The following is an 18,426-nucleotide window of genomic DNA, read 5'->3' as shown; positions in this document are numbered from 1 at the left end:
CTTACCTTTATTTTAAGTTTTGGTATTTTAGTTCATTCTGGATTTTTCTGTCTTCATTTTTATTTTCAAACTATTGCATGAGGATGTCATTTATCCTGATTGTTGAGCTTTCTGCCACCTCCTGAAAATTCTGTGCCTGAAGGGGGGTCCCCAACTCACGTCACCTCATCCCAACCGTGCTCCTGAGGCCTCGCCAACCAATCTGCCCTGGTGAGCCTTTTAGGGTACGTGCCCTAACGGCACCCACTCCAGACCTTAGGTCACCGACTGACCTTGGGTCCCCTTTGGCGGAGGCTCAGAGTAGAGATTCTCAGAGATGCTGCTGCGTGAAAATCCATTCAGCACTGGGGCTGCGGCGTGGGCGCGTCCCCCATCAGCCCCTAGAGCCGAAGTGCCGTGCTCTGCCCCCCCCCCCCCCGGACGCTGGCTCTCCAGGGTCTCTCCCTCCCCTCAGGCGCACTCTGTGGCCAAGAGTCCTCACTCTGCACGTCCCCTCCGCCCTCACCCTCACGAGCCCGACACGGGAAATCCCACTCCTGAAGACCAGGAAGCGCTTCCACATTCCAGAACCCAAGTCGGGTCGAGTGCCCTGCACATGTACTCTCGGGGTCCTGCCTGTGTCCTCTGGTCCAGCCGGTGGTCACCTCCACCTAGAAGCCCCTCCTCCTTAGCGTCCGGTCCGTCGCTGGGCTGCCTGCTGCCTGGGGTCCCTCTGTCGCGGGCCCTGACACCGCCTCTCTGTCAAGGGGCCTCCTCTAGTGATCCGTGATCCCTCCCCTCTGCATAGTCCGCGCCTGCCAGCCCCCTCATCGCATCCTGCAGGCGGCCAGGCCTGCATTTCCAGGTCTCCACGGAAGGCTGGTCTCCCACACCCTCATCTTCTGAGGCGGTATCCCCCGCCCCGGGATCCCCAGCAGGGGGCGCTGTGCCCAGCGATGACCTGGGCTTGTTCTGTCGGGGGTGGAGCACGTGCCCACCTTCCTGCTCTGGACCGCACTTGGCTTCCTTCCCCGTTTCACGGACCTGCTCCTGCCGATGGAAACCCTCTGCCTTTTCCCCGTGACGTTTGTGAACTTACTGAAATACCTCCAGGGTCTGCTTTAAACAAGCCTAACAGACACCCCGCAACCACCCATGTCCTAGATGGAGGAGGAGAAACCGAGGCCCAGCAGAGCAGTGACTGGCCCAAGGTTGTGACATCCACGCTCCGAGGTCCAGTCTGAACCGCTCAGTCTCTGCGGCTCCCTGCCTGACCTTGGCATCCCTTCCCTGCCCCGCAGGCCCCATCCCTCCTGCCCTCATCCACCACCGGCCCTAAACCGGCCTTCTCAGCTCCCGCGAGCTGCTTCCTGACTGCTTCCCAGGCCCCACTCTGTGCTAAGCGTCGACGGACCGCGTGGTGGTGCGGCAAGAGCGTGACTTTCATGAGACAGCTCATGACTTCCTACAGTAGCTAAGCTTCCTGCCCCCCGGTGTCCTTACATAAGATGGGGGGCAGGCCCGTTTCATACGCAGGATCCTGCGTGGCCAGAGCCGGCGGCACCGATGCTCACAGCCGAAACGACACGGTCGTGACTCGCACGCGGCTCCGCGCATGGCTGCCTTTGCTGCCGCCGCAGAACGGCTGCACGGCTTTGGGACATGAATGCGGTAGGCTATGCCGTCAGGTCCATGCGGCCGTTGACTCAGTGAGAGCTGTTTTTATGCGGGGCATCTAATTAGAACTCGGTAAGGTCCCCCAGAAACACTTTGAACTGCAGATCAGGTCTTCTGCAAGGAAAGTGCGTGACGTTTGGGGTGAGGCGCGTATCACACGTGATACGTATCAATGTGGACATTTTGTTTTTCTAAGAAACGAACGTTCTCTTCTGCCTTTTGTAACCTGCCTGTAACCTGTCTACTTGTTTTTCTAGTTCTAAGCCAAGGGAAAAAAAAAACCCTTTCTCTCCATTGTTTAGCCAAATATTTAGTTTGACAACAAAAGACATTCAATTTGCAAAATGTATCAGGTCGATCAAGGATTAAGGTGCTTTTCTTAAATCCAAGAAGAGACAAGGTTACGTGGATAAGAGCCATGTGAAATTTAGCTCGCGTTCCTCAGTCCCCCCTCGTTTCCTCCCCGTGGCCACCGCATAGGGACCTGCGCAGACACACAGCAGCCTGTCCGCACCTGGCCAGAGCACGGCTCTTGTGTCTGCCTTTGTTTTGCTTTGTTCGTATTTTTTAAACGAAACACTACATTCTCTGTTAAAGCTTGAAGACAACGTGACTGATAGGTGGTTGCCTTATGCATGACCACTGACTGTTGTTCTCGAAGGAAGCAAGTGCTTGTCAGAAAGTGAAGCGTTAGCCTGAGAATGGGCCGGCGATCTAACCCCACTAATCCCCCCCACGAACGCGCGCCTGAGAACCACAGGAGCTGGGAGGGATGCCGGGGGTCTGGGCCCTTCCCTTCACTGCCAGGACCCCCCCCCCCCCCAAATCTGCTTCCAGGCCGCACAGCTGCAAAGCCTCCTGCTTGCCCCTGCCAGGGCCTTCACCCCGGAAGCCCTGAGAGTACATCGTGGTTACAAGCCTGCTTTTCTTGACTTACAGAGTAGTATTCTTAGAAAAAGGACATTTCACTTAAATAAAAAGATCATTTCCAAGTTCTCCTGACAACTGGTAGCTTATCTACCTGATCCTCAGCCCTGGTGACGATAGTCAGCACCTGGGACCTAGAAGCAGCTGCTTCAGTGAGACCCGGCGTGCTCTCCGCACCCGCCACACCACTCCGTGCGGTCTCCTTCCCTCCGCTGCATCCTGGGCCCTCACCGCTCCACCTCCAAGGGGCTCGAGGGCCTGGATCCTAAAGGAAGTCCATCCTGCATGCCCTAGTCAAGGTTCGAGCTTTCTCTGGTCTTAGCCATTGTGTATATCGTTCTGATCTTTTTAAAAAAATATTATTAAGAGCTTAGATAAGTTAAGGGGTGCCTGGGTAGCTCAGTCGGTTAGACGTCTGCCTTCCGCTCAGGTCATGAACGCAAGGTCCTGGGATCGAGTCCCATATCGGGCTCCTTGCTCGGCAGCGAGCATGCTTCTCCCTCTCCCTCTGCCTGCCGCTCCCCCTGCTGTGCTCTTTCTCTCTGTGTCAAATAAGTAAATAAAATCTTAAAAAAAAAAAGAACTTAGGTTGAACCCAAAATACAGGAACGAACTTTCATTCAAATTCTGCTTTGGTTATAAACTGCCGCAGTAAGCCAGACCCCCCGCTCTCGTTCACGGTCTCAAGTAGATTGACACCCGTGGCCAGCAGTGCTTTGAAAGAATCACTTTGTAGTAACAGAAAACATAGGCAGGGGGAGAAGCAGAGAGCGGTGCCTGGAAGCTCTTACTCTCTACCATGGTAGGAGGACTACCATTTTATAAAGCATTTGTCGTCTTACTCTCTTTTTAATTATTCTTTTTTTAAATTTTTTAACTTAATTTTATTTTTTCAATGTCCCATTGTTTATGCACCACACCCAGTGCTCCATGCAATCCGTGCCCTCCTTAGTACCCACCACCAGGCTCACCCATCTCCCCACCCCCCACCCCTCCAAAACCCTCAGTTAGTTTCTCAGAGTCCACAGTCTCTCATGCTTCGACTCCCCCTCCGATTTCCCCCAACTCCCTTCTCCCCTCCATCTCCTCATGTCCTCTGTGTTATTTCTTATGCTCCACAAGTAAGTGAAACCATATGATAATCAAAACCACCAAAATCAACAAGACAGGAAACAACGTGTGGAGAAAGGGGAACCCTCTAACACTGTTGGTGGAAACGCAAGTTGGTGCAGCCACTTTGGAGAACAGTGTGGAGGTTCCTTAAGAAATTAAAAATAGAGCTTCCCTATGGCCCAGCAATTGCCCTACTGGGTATTTAACCCAAAGATACAGATGTAGTGAAAAGAAGGGCCATCTGTACCCCAATGTTCATAGCAGCAATGGCCACGGTCGCCAAACTGTGGAAAGAACCAAGATGCCCTTCAGCGGATGAATGGATAAGGAAGATGTGGTCCATATACACTATGGAGTATTATGCCTCCATCAGAAAGGATGAATACCCAACGTTTGTAGCAACATGGACGGGACTGGAGGAGATTATGCTGAGTGAAATAAGTCAAGCAAAGAGAGTTTTTAAAATTAATCTATTGAATTATTTATTTATGTAAAAATTAACCTGATTTTAAAAACATTTAAAAGTAAAGGTAGTCATTTATTTTATTTATTGTATCCACACAACTGCACCAGCCGACCCAGGGTTGTAGCTTGAGGACATTTACTAACACCACCTTTTGCCACATCTGGGTCTTGCCGAGTTCGCCCTATAGAGACACCGCTGTCCGCGAGCACAAACGTTTCTCCGATATTCGGCTCCCCCCGCCCCCCAAATTAGATCCCAGGCTCCTGGTGATCCACCCGGGAGACTCCTGTACTGGCTCACCCGTGTGTTAGGGACACTGAGCTGCCAGCAAAGCAATGGGCAATAAGTATTTTCCTTCCACCTTCACGGACTCAGGTTAATGGCTCCGTCTCTGGCTCGGTGGGTCTAGATTTTATTTAGCTGGTGGGACATCGGCAGATGTTTCCTTTCCCCACTGTGGTGGGTGACAGCTACATGCTGATGACTGACTCCTCTGGAACCGCCCTCCAGAGTTTACAGTCCAGGAAGGGCACGTGTGCAGCCAATCTCAGTGCTGGGTGCCGTGGAATACTGGAGGCCATCTCCGCCAGCCCAGGCTGCCCTAACAAACGGCCAGAGGCTGGGTGACAGACATTTATTTCTCACAGTTCTGGAAGCTGGTACAGCCAAGCCCAAGGCAGCAGCAGATCAGGTGTCCGGTGGGGACCCTCCTGCCGGTTTGCTGATGGCTGTGTGTCACGGGTGGAAGGCAGAGAGAGCAAGCAAGCTGTCCCCAGCCCCTCTGTGTAAGGGCACTAATCCCATCATAAGGGCCCCTCCCATGTGACCTCGCCACTGCCCAGAGGCCCCACCTCCGAATCCATCACACCGGGGCTCAGGCTTCAATATAGGAATTTTGAGGAGACACATTCAGTCCATAGCAGAGGGACTCTGCAAAATTGACTGGGAAGAAGTGAGGGGTCACTCTGAGACCTTCTGCCGCGGTGTCACTGTAGCTCAAGCACCGTCGAAACCAATAACCATCATCTCCTTTACTGGGAAAGGAGAAAATAGTTCGGTCTCTGCTGTGTGTTTTTGTACAAACATCAGCTCCCGTGATGTGTTGTAAGCAGAGAAATGTCTTCCCACTTTCATGCTCCTGACAGGAAACTGAAGACTGAAAGAAACCAAACCGTTGCTCTTCACAAAATATACTAAGAATCTCAAAGACTCGGGAGACGTCAGACGCTCGGTCATTGTCAAAGCCGTACATCTCTGTAGGGTGCTCAGTGTGTGCATAGGGAGAAGGTTCTAAACTGGGGCATAAGACAGTTTCTGACTGACGTTTTCCTCCTAGATGCTTTTCGCGTCAAGCAGAGTGACATGCTTCTCTAAACCATCATAAAAGAAAGGAAATCAATCCTGAGCCCCAGGGATTACAGCCTGAATTCACTTAACCGCTTCATTTCGCCCTGCCCACAACCCTGGGAGACAGGCAGTTATTGTCCCATCAGATGGGGAAACCGACGCACAGAGAAGTTAAGTGACTCGGCCAAGGCCACACAGCTGATGGTTATAGGACCTGGGGCTGAACCCAAGGTTGTCGGACCCAAAGGTATCGGCAGTTATTTGGGGGAACGTCCTGCCTTCAGACAAGCAGTTGATGGTCAGAGTGTAAACGCTGGTCCTGGGAAAATAAAGGAAGAAGTGAGTGGCAGGAGCAAGCCTATGGGAGGCAGACTTAGGAACTGAGGGCCTCCCAGAAGGCCAAGCTGCCAGCATCTCGGGCTTCCGTTCCGATACGGGGATCTGCGATCGATGCCGCCGTTAGCGGAGCAGGAGAGTCAAGAGTGAGAGCTGTCTTGTGGGAGATGAACTAATAGTATTCGTTTGGGACACATAGTGTGAGTGTGCACTAGGGTAGCCGACTACAGCACCGGCCACCCGTGTGGCTAGTTCCAGAGCCATTAACGAGCCGTTCCTGGGGACAGCTCGCCACCAGCTGAGTATATCTCAGACTCATCATCCAACCGTCCTGCCACCTGCCACCAGCAAGACAATCAAGGAAAACCACTTACCTGGTTGTCGACCTGTTTGTGCAGATTTCACAATCTGTCAAATTTCACAAACCTGTCCCCGAGGATGCTCGCAAAAATGGATGTGATGAGAAAGTTTCAAAATTAATAAGCTAAAATGGAAGGAAAGTCAAAGATGCGACGCAAAGATGAAGATGAGACACAAAATGCACACAGGCAAGGTCCCACCACAGCCTAGATGCGCACAAGGAGGGCGGCAACATGGCAGCTAAGACGCGACCTGGAGTCAGACGCCCGGTTTGCCACTTAGCCAGTTTTTACCCATCCAGGGTCTCTGTTACCACATCTGCATAATGGGGATAAAGACAGGAAGTCCTTCATGGGACTCCCTGTGAGGATTAAATACACAAACGCACACGCTGTTGCTCGCAATTGTTCAGAAACTTCCAGCAGCCATCACAGTACCTACGTGTCCCCGTGTTCATAGGGACGATCGTGTCACTCATTCATTAATATGTCTGAAAACCAGGCCTCGGGTACAAGCTCTCAGAACCATGACGATGGCTCCGCAGTGAGCCGTGTGCTTGGTAACTAACCCTCTTAGGAAATGTTTAAAACGTGAGGGTGGGGGTGGGGGGATGCTTCCAGAACATTCCGTAATGTGCATTTTAATAAACTATGTTCCCTGTAAAGTGAGATCGGTGGAAAAGAGTGAGAGCCCACCTGAATCCAAGGTTGGCGGATTTGGAGGGCTCCATGGATGGCCTAGCAGTCCGGCCGTTTTCCATAAATATGTGTTCATGCCTTGGAGTTCTGGTTCACACTGGGAAGCTGTGAGTCCCAGTTGTGCCCTCCGACAGGTACCTGACACTCGGGTGGTCAGAGCTACCACATGAGAGCCACTGTGGTGATCAGCTCACGTGGGGGGGAGCAGACCTTCCCTGTAGAGAAGGGCAAGGTCTCATCCACATCTCCCAGCGGAGAAACTCCCAGACAGTCTTTCTAACCCTTCAGCAGCAGACAGATGCCCCACAGCAGGTGCTCCGTGAGCATTTGACAGGTGGGAGACGGGCGAGGAGGAAAGAGCGGTCTAGAGAGGAGGCGTGTGTTAATTTTAGCCTAAAGCATTAGCCCGGTGTTTACGGTCACTTGGGTCATACAGTGACCTCGATGAACATACATGTGCTTTAAGCGGCATTCTCGGCTGGTGGAATTTCCAAAGCAAACAGCTTCCAAGATGTGTTTTGGGGTGCGGAATGCATCTCCTCGCCGTGTCACTGGAAGTCGGTTAAATATTTGGAGACATCTAAGAGAAATCATTTTGATCGTGGGAGAAGGAGCTGCTTTATACTGTCATCAAATATTTATCAAAAGCTCAGTTATAAGGACTTTTTGAAATGAACTGAGCTCTGAGCATAAAGACTGAGCATAATTTTTTTCAAGGACTTACTAAGCCCAAATGAGTTACCAACATTGGATTTAAACCCACTCCCAGGACTTGGTCTCTCCATTCATCACCGAGGTCATGGAAACCTCCAGCTTGAGCCCACTGCGTGAAAACAGATCGGGTGACAATTCCTTGGCGGGGGACGCTTGTTTGCTGCGCCGCGGTTCTGTGGCAGCAAACCATGCCATCCCTCCACCCCCCCAATCTGTGCTCCTTGCTGGGACACTAGTGATGTTAGTGACACGGGATTCCGCCTGTCGATTTCACAGTTCGTGCTCCCTGTTCAGGGCATGATGTCTCCGGAGGACTGCGTGAACCTCCAAATCAGCCTCCCCCGGGGGTCGCGAGACAGGAGGCATTAGGGAGCACCGACGGAAGCACCGCGCTGTCTGAAGGAATGACCGACCCTCGCCGACATCCGCTGACCGTCCGTCCATTCCCCAGTTCCGGCTGTTGAAGTTGTTTGCATTTCCTCGCACATTTGAAGCTGAGGATTTATGGCTCTTTCTCTAGAAGGACAGAATTTATGTGAGGAGAGGAAGAACGTTCTCTCTGAACCAGGAATGGACGCCTCTTTCCGGCTCACGTTCGATGATCGAGCGCAGTGGTCTTGGGTGGGGAGGGGAGGTTTGTCCCCGAGGGGACATTGGGCAACATCTTTTGGGTTGTCATTCCTGGAAGGCAGCCGTCCTGTCACTGCTGGCCTCTGTGGACAGGGTCCCCGAGGACAAGGAATGACCCAGCCCAGGTGTCAGCAGTGTCCACGGCGACGGACCTGCCTAGTGCTCCCCTTCCCGACTCCCATCGCTAAAACACCGTGGACTCATGGAATACCTCTGCTGCCGTTTTCCTTTCTCCTTTGGCCTTGGTTTTCCCCACCTCCCTGTCACCTCGAATATGCTCCGTCCACTGCCTCCACCGTCCTGCTCCCGCATCCCTACTGAGAGCCTCAGAGCGGGTTTTTATCTCCGCCCTGTGTGGAGGACGCCCCCCCTCCCCGTTCACCAGGGACCTCCCCTTTGACCTTCTGGAGAGCTCTCTCCGTCTCTGACTGAGCTCCTCTGGGGCCCGGAGGATTGAGCACTTGTCCCAGAAGTCACCACGTGAGCTCCACAAAGGCCCTGCTTTTCTCTCAGGGATTCGCAGTGTCCTTACTGGTTTCCTCCTCTGTCCCCCAGCCAAGTGAGGCCCATCCCCCATCCCTGCTTGAATATCCGTGTGCTCTTCTTCCCTTGGAGCGCTCTCCCACTTCAGGGCTGTGTGAATGGCCCCTCCTGGGCATAGGAACCCCCGCAGTGAGCATCCCTTAGCTTTGACCTCCCCCCAAAGCTTGACGATGCTCTTGGTTCCTCCCAGACATTTCCTCTAGGCTCCGCGCCAGGCAGTGGAAGCGGAGTCTCTCGATGACCAGGCATCGGGTGCTGCTCCTGGACCACACGCTGCCATGCTGGGGAGACACCGAGTAACAGAAGACAGTCTCTGCTCTTGGGGAGCTCACAGACTAGTGACGGACGTGAAAAACCGTGCTGGTTCTCGTGCTGAGACGGATGCCTGGGAACCACGAGCCCCAGATGCTGGGCAGGCCCAGCGGACGGGACTGGGTCACCCCACATTCTGATGCCACCCCCATCATTAAGTACTGGGGCAGCAGGAAACTTCAGGACATGGAGTACATTTTATGAGTTATATACGTATGCTAATAGAGAGTCTGTGTTTAAATATAACCAAAAATAGAAATGTTAGAAAGATGATCTTCAGTGGGAATTACAAACACAATTAGGTGTTAGAAATTCATAGTAAATGTAAATTAGTAACAGAAATGTAAGTTAATAGCAAATAGGAATAGAAATTCCCACTTACCTTCATTGGAAACCTTGAACTTGTCCTTTCCTTTAGTTCTGTATGCGTGATGTGTGATGACCATTCCTCAAGGGATGAGAAATCGCCAGGACAGGGAAGGCAGGGAGTCGTCGCCCTGTGTTAGTCGGCAAGGGTTCTGCCGTCACAGAGCACCACAGACAGGGGGCTTAAGCAACAGAAATCTGTTGTCTCCCACTTCTGCAGACTGGAGGTCAGAGGCCGAGGCACTGACAGGGTTGGTTTCTTCGGAGGCCTCTATCCTCGCGGTGTAGACACCTCCTTCCCCCTGTGTCTTTGTGGGGTCCTCTCATGTGTCTGTGTCTCAGTCTCCTTTTTCAAAGGACACCTGTCATAGTGGATAAGTCATACCAGTGACCCAGTTTAATCTTAATCCCCTCTTTAATGACGGAGGTAAAAATCTCCAAATACAAATTCTGAGGATTTGGAGGTTATGAATTTGGGGGGACACAGAGCATCCCTCTCCTATCAGGGCAAAAGGGAGATGTGGTGTTTCCAGAACCGGAGGGAGCGAGCGTGGCGGGTGTGGAGTGGGGAAGAGGAGGAAGGGACCCCAACCCTCTCCCCTGCACCCCCGGACCTTCCCCAGCCCCTCCCGTCGGTCAGTCCCAGGGGAAGCCCCAGCCCAGTGGAGAAGGCGGGGAGAAGGGTGCGGGAGGCAGCGGGACCCAAGAGCCAGCGCTCCTCGCAGTCTTCTGTCTGGGTGTCTGTCTGGGTGCTCCGCGTCTCCTAGGTCTCAGGTCTCCCACGGCCACAGAAATGAATGGGGGCACAAGGCCTCCTGGTGCGGGGGTAAACCCCACAGGACTGGGGCATCTTCCTGCCGGGAGCCCCTTGCGCTCTAACCCCCGCTGTGCTGCTTCGTCCAGGAGCCCGAGCGGCAGTACATGCACATCGGCACCATGGTGGAGTTCGCCTTCGCGCTGGTGGCCAAGCTGGACGCCATCAACAAGCACTCGTTCAACGACTTCAAGCTGCGCGTCGGTACGTGGTGGGCGCTTTGGCGCGGGCGGGGCTGGGGAGGGCCGGGGAGGGCCGTGCCCGGGTCTGAAGGGCAGGAGGACTGGATGGGAGGGCGGGGGGCGGCTCGGGGAAGTGAGGAGCCCCGGAGACACTTTTGTACAAATTAGAAGACAAAACAGCCTTTGGTAGGACCCCGGCTGGGAGCGCTGTGTAGGGCCTCCCGCTGGATTCCAGCCGCTGCCCCACCCTTGCGCCCGGGGCCTCTGCAAGCCCCGTGCGCGGCCTTACGCGGGCCGCACAGCGTCGACTGCGAACCACCCCATTAGTTTAGGGACCCCTGCCAAGGAAGTAAGCACGGGATGCATCCAGGCTTGGTGATCCAAAACTTTTGTTTGCATTTAAATATTTAAATGAATATTTGAATATCTAAATATATTTAATATATATTTAGTAAATTTAATAAGTTTAATATTTTTATATATTTATATATTTTATGTATAAATATATATTTACATATATATTTTAATATATATTTGTATATAATATAATTGTAATGTAAATTGTAATTTTATTGTGATGTAAAAAATATTTTATATATATATATTTTTTAAGGCATCTTAGAATTGTTGAAATAGTCACACACCCCTCGGGGGGGGTCACAACCTCCAAGAACCCTAAACATGTGTCCCAGGTTCTGAAATACCCACAGCTTTTCAGATGGGATATTCAAGCCAACTTTCTCTAAAAGTATTTCTTTAAGATTCTTTAAAACACTTAAATTCTTCCTAAATTTCTTTTAAAGTTTTCTAGTAAGTCTTTCCCTTTAAGTTGCCTCACGAGCATGTTTCATGCTTACTTGCCTTTTTCAAATGTCTATACGCATAAAAAGTATGCTTTGAGCCCTCAGCGCAGCGCACAGCCGTCTGGCCGGGGTACAGTCGTGGCCATTCGTGGCGGGTGCGGGTTCTTCGACCCTTTTATGTTCCTCTTGGCCACACATTTTGCTTCTTCTGAAAGCCAGTCCACCTAAGAGTAGGTCTCGTAATAAATTCCATCTGAATGGCTTTTCATTTCTTTTGCATACAGATTTTCACTTTAAAAAAAATCCCAATATTTAAAGTGATTTTCTTCCTTTGCTGTGCATATGTTCTGATTTTAAAACCTGGGTTTATTTTACGGGTCTGGAGCTAAAGGTGTCCTCTAGGCTGCTTGTCTGTGCTGTTAACTGTTGGCGTCTGGACGTGTTTTCCTTCCGACTTTCTCACCTGCAGGCCCAGTGGGGCTCCGTGAGGCGCTGCCTTCCCCAGCCGTGAGCAGGGCCGGGCAGGCGGGGGCTGACCATGTCGGATGCGGAGGCGTCCCCTTGACCCTAGAGCCTCCTGATTGTTTTGACAGCTGAGAGAACGAGCTCTTCAAACATCAAAGCGCTCTCATAAAAAGAAAAATTTTTTAAAAAATCTATTACCTGGGGGCATGACGGCTTTGCTGAGAAGCATTTACAGACAAAACACCACCCTTGCCTGCAGGGTGATGGGGACAGCTGTTCACTGGTCACCTGCGTTACAACCCAAAAAAGCAGTTTTCTTGGTCTAGACCATAACCGCATTTTCCAAATTAAGTAATGGACTCTACCCTCTTGGGTAGGAATTTGTTGAGTGTTTACTTTACTCTGCTTATCGAATAACAAATAGTATCTGTACACTCACGTGTTTCACAGGCCTAGGGTCTGCCTCTCCCTAGCCCTGGGCCTGGCTCTGGGGGCGGCTTGGCTGCACTTGGCTACGTGGCGCCATCCAGTGGCCATTCGCGGTAGGAACTCAGGAGAGTAATATTTCTCCAAAAAATGATACAAATAAGAAGAGATTAATTCACTCCTCGCGTCCTTTTCTGCAGGGCAAGCTACAGAATCATTCAGTTAGCGGGGACCAAAATTCGAGCACATCCCTGCACTAAGTAGATTGACCCCGTGCCAGGAATCAACCCAGGCTTTCCCCCACCCCCCCGACCCCGCGGGGCACTGACCAAGCAGGACTCAGAGCCAGCAGAAAAGCTGCCGGCAGAGGGGTTCGAGAGCACCAGCCAGCAGCTGGAATAAATTTTCTGGGGTGTCTAAAGCAGAGTGTGCACTTTATTGTGCACTCGGCAAAAGCAGAATTTCTTGCTCACTTCTCGCATACCTTCAAAGATTTTGTGGAAGTGTGTTCATGGAACGGTGTTCTACTCTGCTTCCCGCCCACCTCTCCATTACAAAGAGGAAGCTTGGCCTTAGGTCTGTAACCAAGGGCAGCACGCTAAGCAGTTCAGGAGTGGGGGATGGGATCGTCAGAAACACCCTCCTTCATCGATGCAAGGTGACCCCGCAGTGAAGCGGGGGTCTCAGAGCCAGCAGAAAACGTAGGGGGCACAATCGGCCCATGTCTGTATTTCGGTTTCTATTTCTGCGACCTTTCACCGCACCACTCCCGTGACACCTGTGGGTCCGCCTGTTTGAACTGAGACGCTGGGCAAGGACTCATCCAGCCTGGAGCCCAGGGAGGGGGAGGAGCCCGGGCCACTCTGGAAGCTGATCAGGCTTCCATGGCTTCAGCGCCCCTGGAGCTCAGGGGTCTGCACACCATAACGGTGGGCTTATAATCGCGGTTCCGAACGGAGGGGCAGTCACGGCCACCGTCACCAGTGTCGGCAGTGGTCTGGGGCCCGATTGTCTGGGAGGTCACATGGGGCAGCTGGGATAGCAAGAAATCTCTCCGATCAGTGGGGTCTCGGCCACCTGGGCTGGAAAGTAGCGACTCCGGAGCTTCTCTGGCAAACTTCTGGCGGGTCTCCCTGGGGAATCACGGTTGGTGAGGAGACGGATGCCAGAGGTAGGGTCATCCTCAGTCTGATGGAGGCAAAGCTATAAAGAGCCCAGCTTCCGGGGGGGCAAGAACCCAAGCACCTGCCCAGCAGGGGCCAGCCTGTCTACCCAAAGATCCCTGCCAACTTGAGCCTCCTGGGACCCTCCCCAGGCTTATCGGGTGCAGCCTCTTGTGTCAGAATTCCCTCACGTCTGAGTCTGCATCGCCCCTGCTAAGATGTGGTGTTGTTTTGACGCGGACGTGGGTAGGCGGCCTCCCCAGCGCGGTGCACGTTCAGGGAGTCCTTCGGAAGGTGGTTTAGCCCAGCACAAACATGTGCCTCTGGAATTCAGTAAACTTGCCATTGGGACATTATCCAAGGCAACAGCCCTCAAGGTGGGCAGAAGCCTCGGGCATGGGACGCTTGTGGCAGATAAGATGGCAGCGTCCTTGCAAGCAGGGGCCATGGAGCCACCTGCCTCTGCCGTCTCCCGCCTGTCCGATGGCGCCGTCCTCTGCTTCCGTGCCCGAAGCCGGAAGTGATGGTGACGGTAGCCTCCCAGCGGGCTGTTGTGAGAACCACAGGACTTTTTACATATAAACTGCGCGGAACAGCGCACGGCAGGTGAGGACACGTCTCTGGTGTCTGGCGGGGGGCGTTCACGAGAGGGCGGCACGGACCCCAAAGTCCAGCAGCAGCAGAACCGCCACTCACCGCACTCAGGTCGCTGTTTCAGCAGAAAGACGTGTATTTCAAAATGAACCCTAACTCCACACTGTCGGAAACCACGATGATCACCACTTGCCTAAGATTACGTAGCAACGTAGAAAACTATTCTGTTGGGTTTTTAAAAAACATAACAATGGAGTAATAATGATACATGGGGACATGATCAAGAATCAAGGTTAAGAAGGGAAAAGACGTTTTTCTTTGTTTAGAACCCCATGGGCTGGACTAATGTTTGTTCAGTAATGATGATTCGGGAATATCCTTGTGAAGATTTTCAGTTTAAGACGGGGGCTGTGACATGAACCTACCCGACTCTGCTGTGCTACAGGTATTAACCACGGACCTGTGATAGCGGGTGTCATTGGAGCTCAGAAGCCGCAATATGATATCTGGGGCAACACCGTAAATGTGGCCAGCAGGATGGACAGCACCGGCGTGCTGGACAAAATACAGGTAATTCAGTGTGCTCTGTAAGCATCGGCCAGTTCTGTCCTCTCGGAAACCATAAATAAGTGTAATAATGATAATAACGTATTAAAACAGAGAGCCTTGAAAGTTACTTAAATCTTAAGGAAACCTTGAAACACATTGACATGAACAGAAGTCCTTTTTTATTGGGGAAAGGTTAATTCATTTCTGTACTCTTAGCAATAATTTAGGAATGTAATAATATAAAGATTATCGCCTTGGTGAAAGTCAACGATCGTGAAAATCAACATGGTGGTCAAATACCTGAGCGTGAAGTCAGGGCAGGACCCTTCCCTCCTCTTCCGTCTCCCGGCCCAGCACCTCAGAAGGCACTTCGCTGGGGAGAGGGATGGTATAACCAACACCAGTCATAACCCCCAGACTTCATGTCCTGGAGGGTGAACTGGAGGGTAGCGGAATTGAGCCCACTGGAGAAAGATGAGGGGTAGGATTCCGGGTGATAGGTAATAGCGGTGCCAAATCGGACCAGCATGGGGTTTGGTTCTCTAGATGAGAAAGTGCTGGAATCCACCCAAGGGAGGATGCTTGAACATGGTACCAGACATCTAGAAGGAGAGACTGACTTCTAATGAGAAGAATGTGTGTGCGTGTGTGTCTCTGCAGAACTTTCAGTTTGTGTCACCCTCTAAAAGCAGTGGTTCCACATGTCACTCCAACTTCCTTATATTCTGGAAGAGAAACTCCTGCCACATGGCAAGTTTGTACGAAAACCATTGGACATACGCTTTTTCTTGTGTTGGTCCTTCACAAAGTCCGTAAGTCCCTGTTCTGTGTGCCTTGGCTTGGCTGGGGTCCTCATATAACCGTGCCTGCTAACATTGTGGCAGAGACTCCGAGTTCTCTGCTGACTTCAGCAGGAGACCCCCCCCCTCCCATGTCATCAGGAGCGGGTCTTCCTTCAAATTCTGCTCACTCGCCCCTCACACTCCCTACCTCATTCATTCAAGAGGATTCCGTTCCTGTGACCTTCCTAGAGCATATCCCTAATGTTTATATGGAATGGGCCCAACATCGCTTCTCAGTGTTCATCTTCTTCCAGCCAGATGACTAGTCAATTGTCGCTGAAAGTGAGCGACCGAGCAACAAAGAGAAGAGGAGATGACAGCTGACGTGGGGAGGAGAGGAACGGCCAGGGCTTCCCAGCCAAACCGCTGTTGCCAGGGAGAAGAGCCAGTTGGCTGTGCTCATGAGAGCCAGTCCAGACGAAGCTGTCGCAGAGGTGGGCTGAGCGGGGGTCGCTGTCTGAGGAGACGGCCGCTTCCCCCCACGAGGGGCACGGGCCGCCGTGTTGGCAGACCAGCTGCACCGTGGGCTGATGCCGCCACGGCCTCTGGGCCTTCCTGCCTGTGGGTCACCTGCTCCCCCTGCGCAGGAATGTTCCAGCAATCCTGGCCAACAAGGTGTCTTCCATTTGGTGTGGGAGAGGGTGCTCCTGTCAAAGACACACGTTCCCATGCGTAGGCCGACCTAGGCCCCCTGCCCACGCCTGCAACATTCAGAAGACGAACGGTGGCCTTAACGAGCTGCAGGGCTCTCCAGGTGGTTTTCAAGTACTTGGGGTAAGAGTCAAAAACAATTTAAGAGAGGCTGGTCAGGGAGAGCGCTCCCTCCTGGAGCCCGTAAATCCCCCCCCAGATCAATGCTTCAAATGAGCCTGAGCTCCTGTGTGTCTCCGGGAGGATATTGGGCCTCGTAAATCTCTGGGTGATTTGGGGCTGAGCGGCCCCGGGAGGCTCTCTGCTCGCTTGGAGCCCGGAGGAGATGAAGCGGGTTTCTCATCAGGAGAGCCGCTCGCCGGCAGGGCTGTGTGTGCTTACGCAGCACGGCAGCTGGGGGGTTGGGGTCCCCGAGCTCCTTCCTCTGAAGGCACGTGTTCCCTCCACCTCCAGCAGCTTTGTGTTGTCTCTTATGTGCAGGAAAAGTAGTGAGCGGTGCTGAGGTCATTACAGAGCCCCTCCTGGGCCTGGGGACCAGGCCGTTTGGATCAGGGAGCCTCCCACTCTCCCGAACCTTCTCGCCTGGAAGCCCAAACAGCGGCAGAGAAAGCCCACGGGTCACGCAGCCAGGCTTCCCCTGGGCTTGGACACTAGCCGGGGCTCCTCCCCGCGACAGCTCCCTGCTGCTCCCGTCCCAGGATGGAGGGCTGGCGTCCCGCACTCCGGCAGCTAGCTCACAGACGCCCGGGCCGCTGCTCCCCATCAGCAAACACCTCAGCCGCTCCCTGAACCCCCGAGGCTCCTAAAGATGTGTGTGTTCTCTGTGGAAGGTCGGAAGTCAGATGCCTGTAGGATCCTCTAGTTCTGACGGCCCCTGAGAACTCCGATCACGAGGACATACTTGTAGTCTGAGTTTCTCGGCTCTGTCCATGGTCTTCCGGTTCTAATCCAGGACGCAAAGTCCACCCTGGGCTGGGGCTTCACCTGTCCTCCCCTAGGACTCGGAGCCAGCCCTGGGGGACAGGAGGATGTGAGCATCTGGCACCTGGTCCCCCTTCTCTTGCTCTGCTCATAAGGGTCCCAAAGACTGGGCTAGGGGCTGGCCACGGGAAGAGTGATTTTTCTAGCTTGTTCCATCAGCCTGCCCTTGAGACCTTTATACCACACAATTCATCCTTATTTCCGGGGCCCCTGGATACCTTCCTGGGTTCTCCTGAGGTTTTGCTGTGCTCCTGCCCCGTCCCCCGACGATGTCTGCCCTGGACCCCTCTCTCAGCCACCGAGCCCACGGAGGCCGTCTCACCACAGCCCAGTGGTGCCTGATCCAAAAGCGGAATTGTACGATAGCCTCGCTGTGCCATCCACAAGCCCGTCCAGCTCGCGGGTGTCACCCACACACTTGAGGGGACCGCCCCCTCCCCCACCCCGGGGCCATATCCATTTTCTCTGATGAAGTAGGAGGAAGTCCCTCCTCCCCTGCTCTCTCACACCCTCCCAGAGTGGCATAACCAGGGAGTTCTGGAAAAACAGCTCCGTCCCTGTCTGTTCAAGACCCAGATCCTTCCCGGGAGGCCCGCCTGGGGCCGTGTTCCTGACAGGAAGGTCTCCTCCCACCTCCAGAGCCGAGGCCTGTCCTGAGCCGAGCCGCTTCTCGCCTCACCTGTTCTCTGCTTGAGAAAGCGTCATTAGCAGGAGGCTTCCAGCATTCGAGCAGACAGACCCCGGCAGGCCTGGGCTGCCATCCCCAGACGCGGGTCCCGAGCAGAGCCCAGTGCACACGTTCAGGCTCAGATGGTGTCCGGCTCAGACAGGAGAGCCGACCTGCCCGGAGCTTCCCGGCCCCGCGGCCCCCAGCAGGACCGGACTGCTACTCTGCAGTTAGGCTCCCAGCCCCCGGGGCAGCGGCAGGAATCCCCCGCCCCGACCCGTCCTCGTCGGGCTGCAAAGGAGGGTCCCAGCCCTGTTAGCATCTCACAGCCAACTCAGTGAAGGGAGGGAACCTTCAGGACCTGACCAGGGTCTTGCCCAACTAAGGCTAGGGTGGACTCCTCGTGTCCTTTCGGTTTTACTCTCGAGCATTCAGCCGGAAGCCCGGGGCCGTCTGCAGGAACCCACGGACTTCTCAGGATGTCCTCTCCCACCTGTTAAAATCTGTGACTCGGATTTATGATATCATGAGATGACATTCGTGACCATTTGTAAAGATTATCCAGAATCCCGCCACTCCAACACACCCTGATTTACTGTCTTTTCCCCAGGTCTCTTCTGTGTGAATACGTCATCCTCACATAGGAGAAATCACATAGGAGAAATCATAGGTCTAAGCTTCATGCCTCCTTTGGGGTGAAGCGGACCTGCTTATTTCACAGTCTCATCCACGATGCGGATCGTGGCAGCGTCACGGTTCGCTTTCCCCCGGAGATCACTTGACTTTTAGGTGGTTTATAGTGTGTCACTGTCGCAGCTCAA

General features: G+C 53.3%; 1 protein-coding gene across 2 annotated transcripts in view; it reads left to right on the top strand.

Moving 5' to 3' along the window:
* Positions 1 to 18,426, top strand: part of ADCY2 (adenylate cyclase 2) — a 407,413-nt gene that overhangs the window by 387,987 nt on the left and 1,000 nt on the right. For both annotated transcript variants that reach the window (XM_046000686.1, XM_046000685.1), the window contains exons 23-24: positions 10,372 to 10,486; positions 14,361 to 14,485. In XM_046000686.1, coding sequence (XP_045856642.1) covers positions 10,372 to 10,486; positions 14,361 to 14,485 — 240 coding nt within the window. The remainder of the gene's footprint in view (positions 1 to 10,371; positions 10,487 to 14,360; positions 14,486 to 18,426) is intronic.

Source organism: Meles meles, chromosome 3 (genome assembly GCF_922984935.1).
Source record: "Meles meles chromosome 3, mMelMel3.1 paternal haplotype, whole genome shotgun sequence".
Taxonomy (NCBI): domain Eukaryota; kingdom Metazoa; phylum Chordata; class Mammalia; order Carnivora; family Mustelidae; genus Meles; species Meles meles.
The sequence above is the reverse complement of the archived record's forward strand: the minus strand, read 5'-3'. Positions and strand labels throughout refer to the sequence as shown.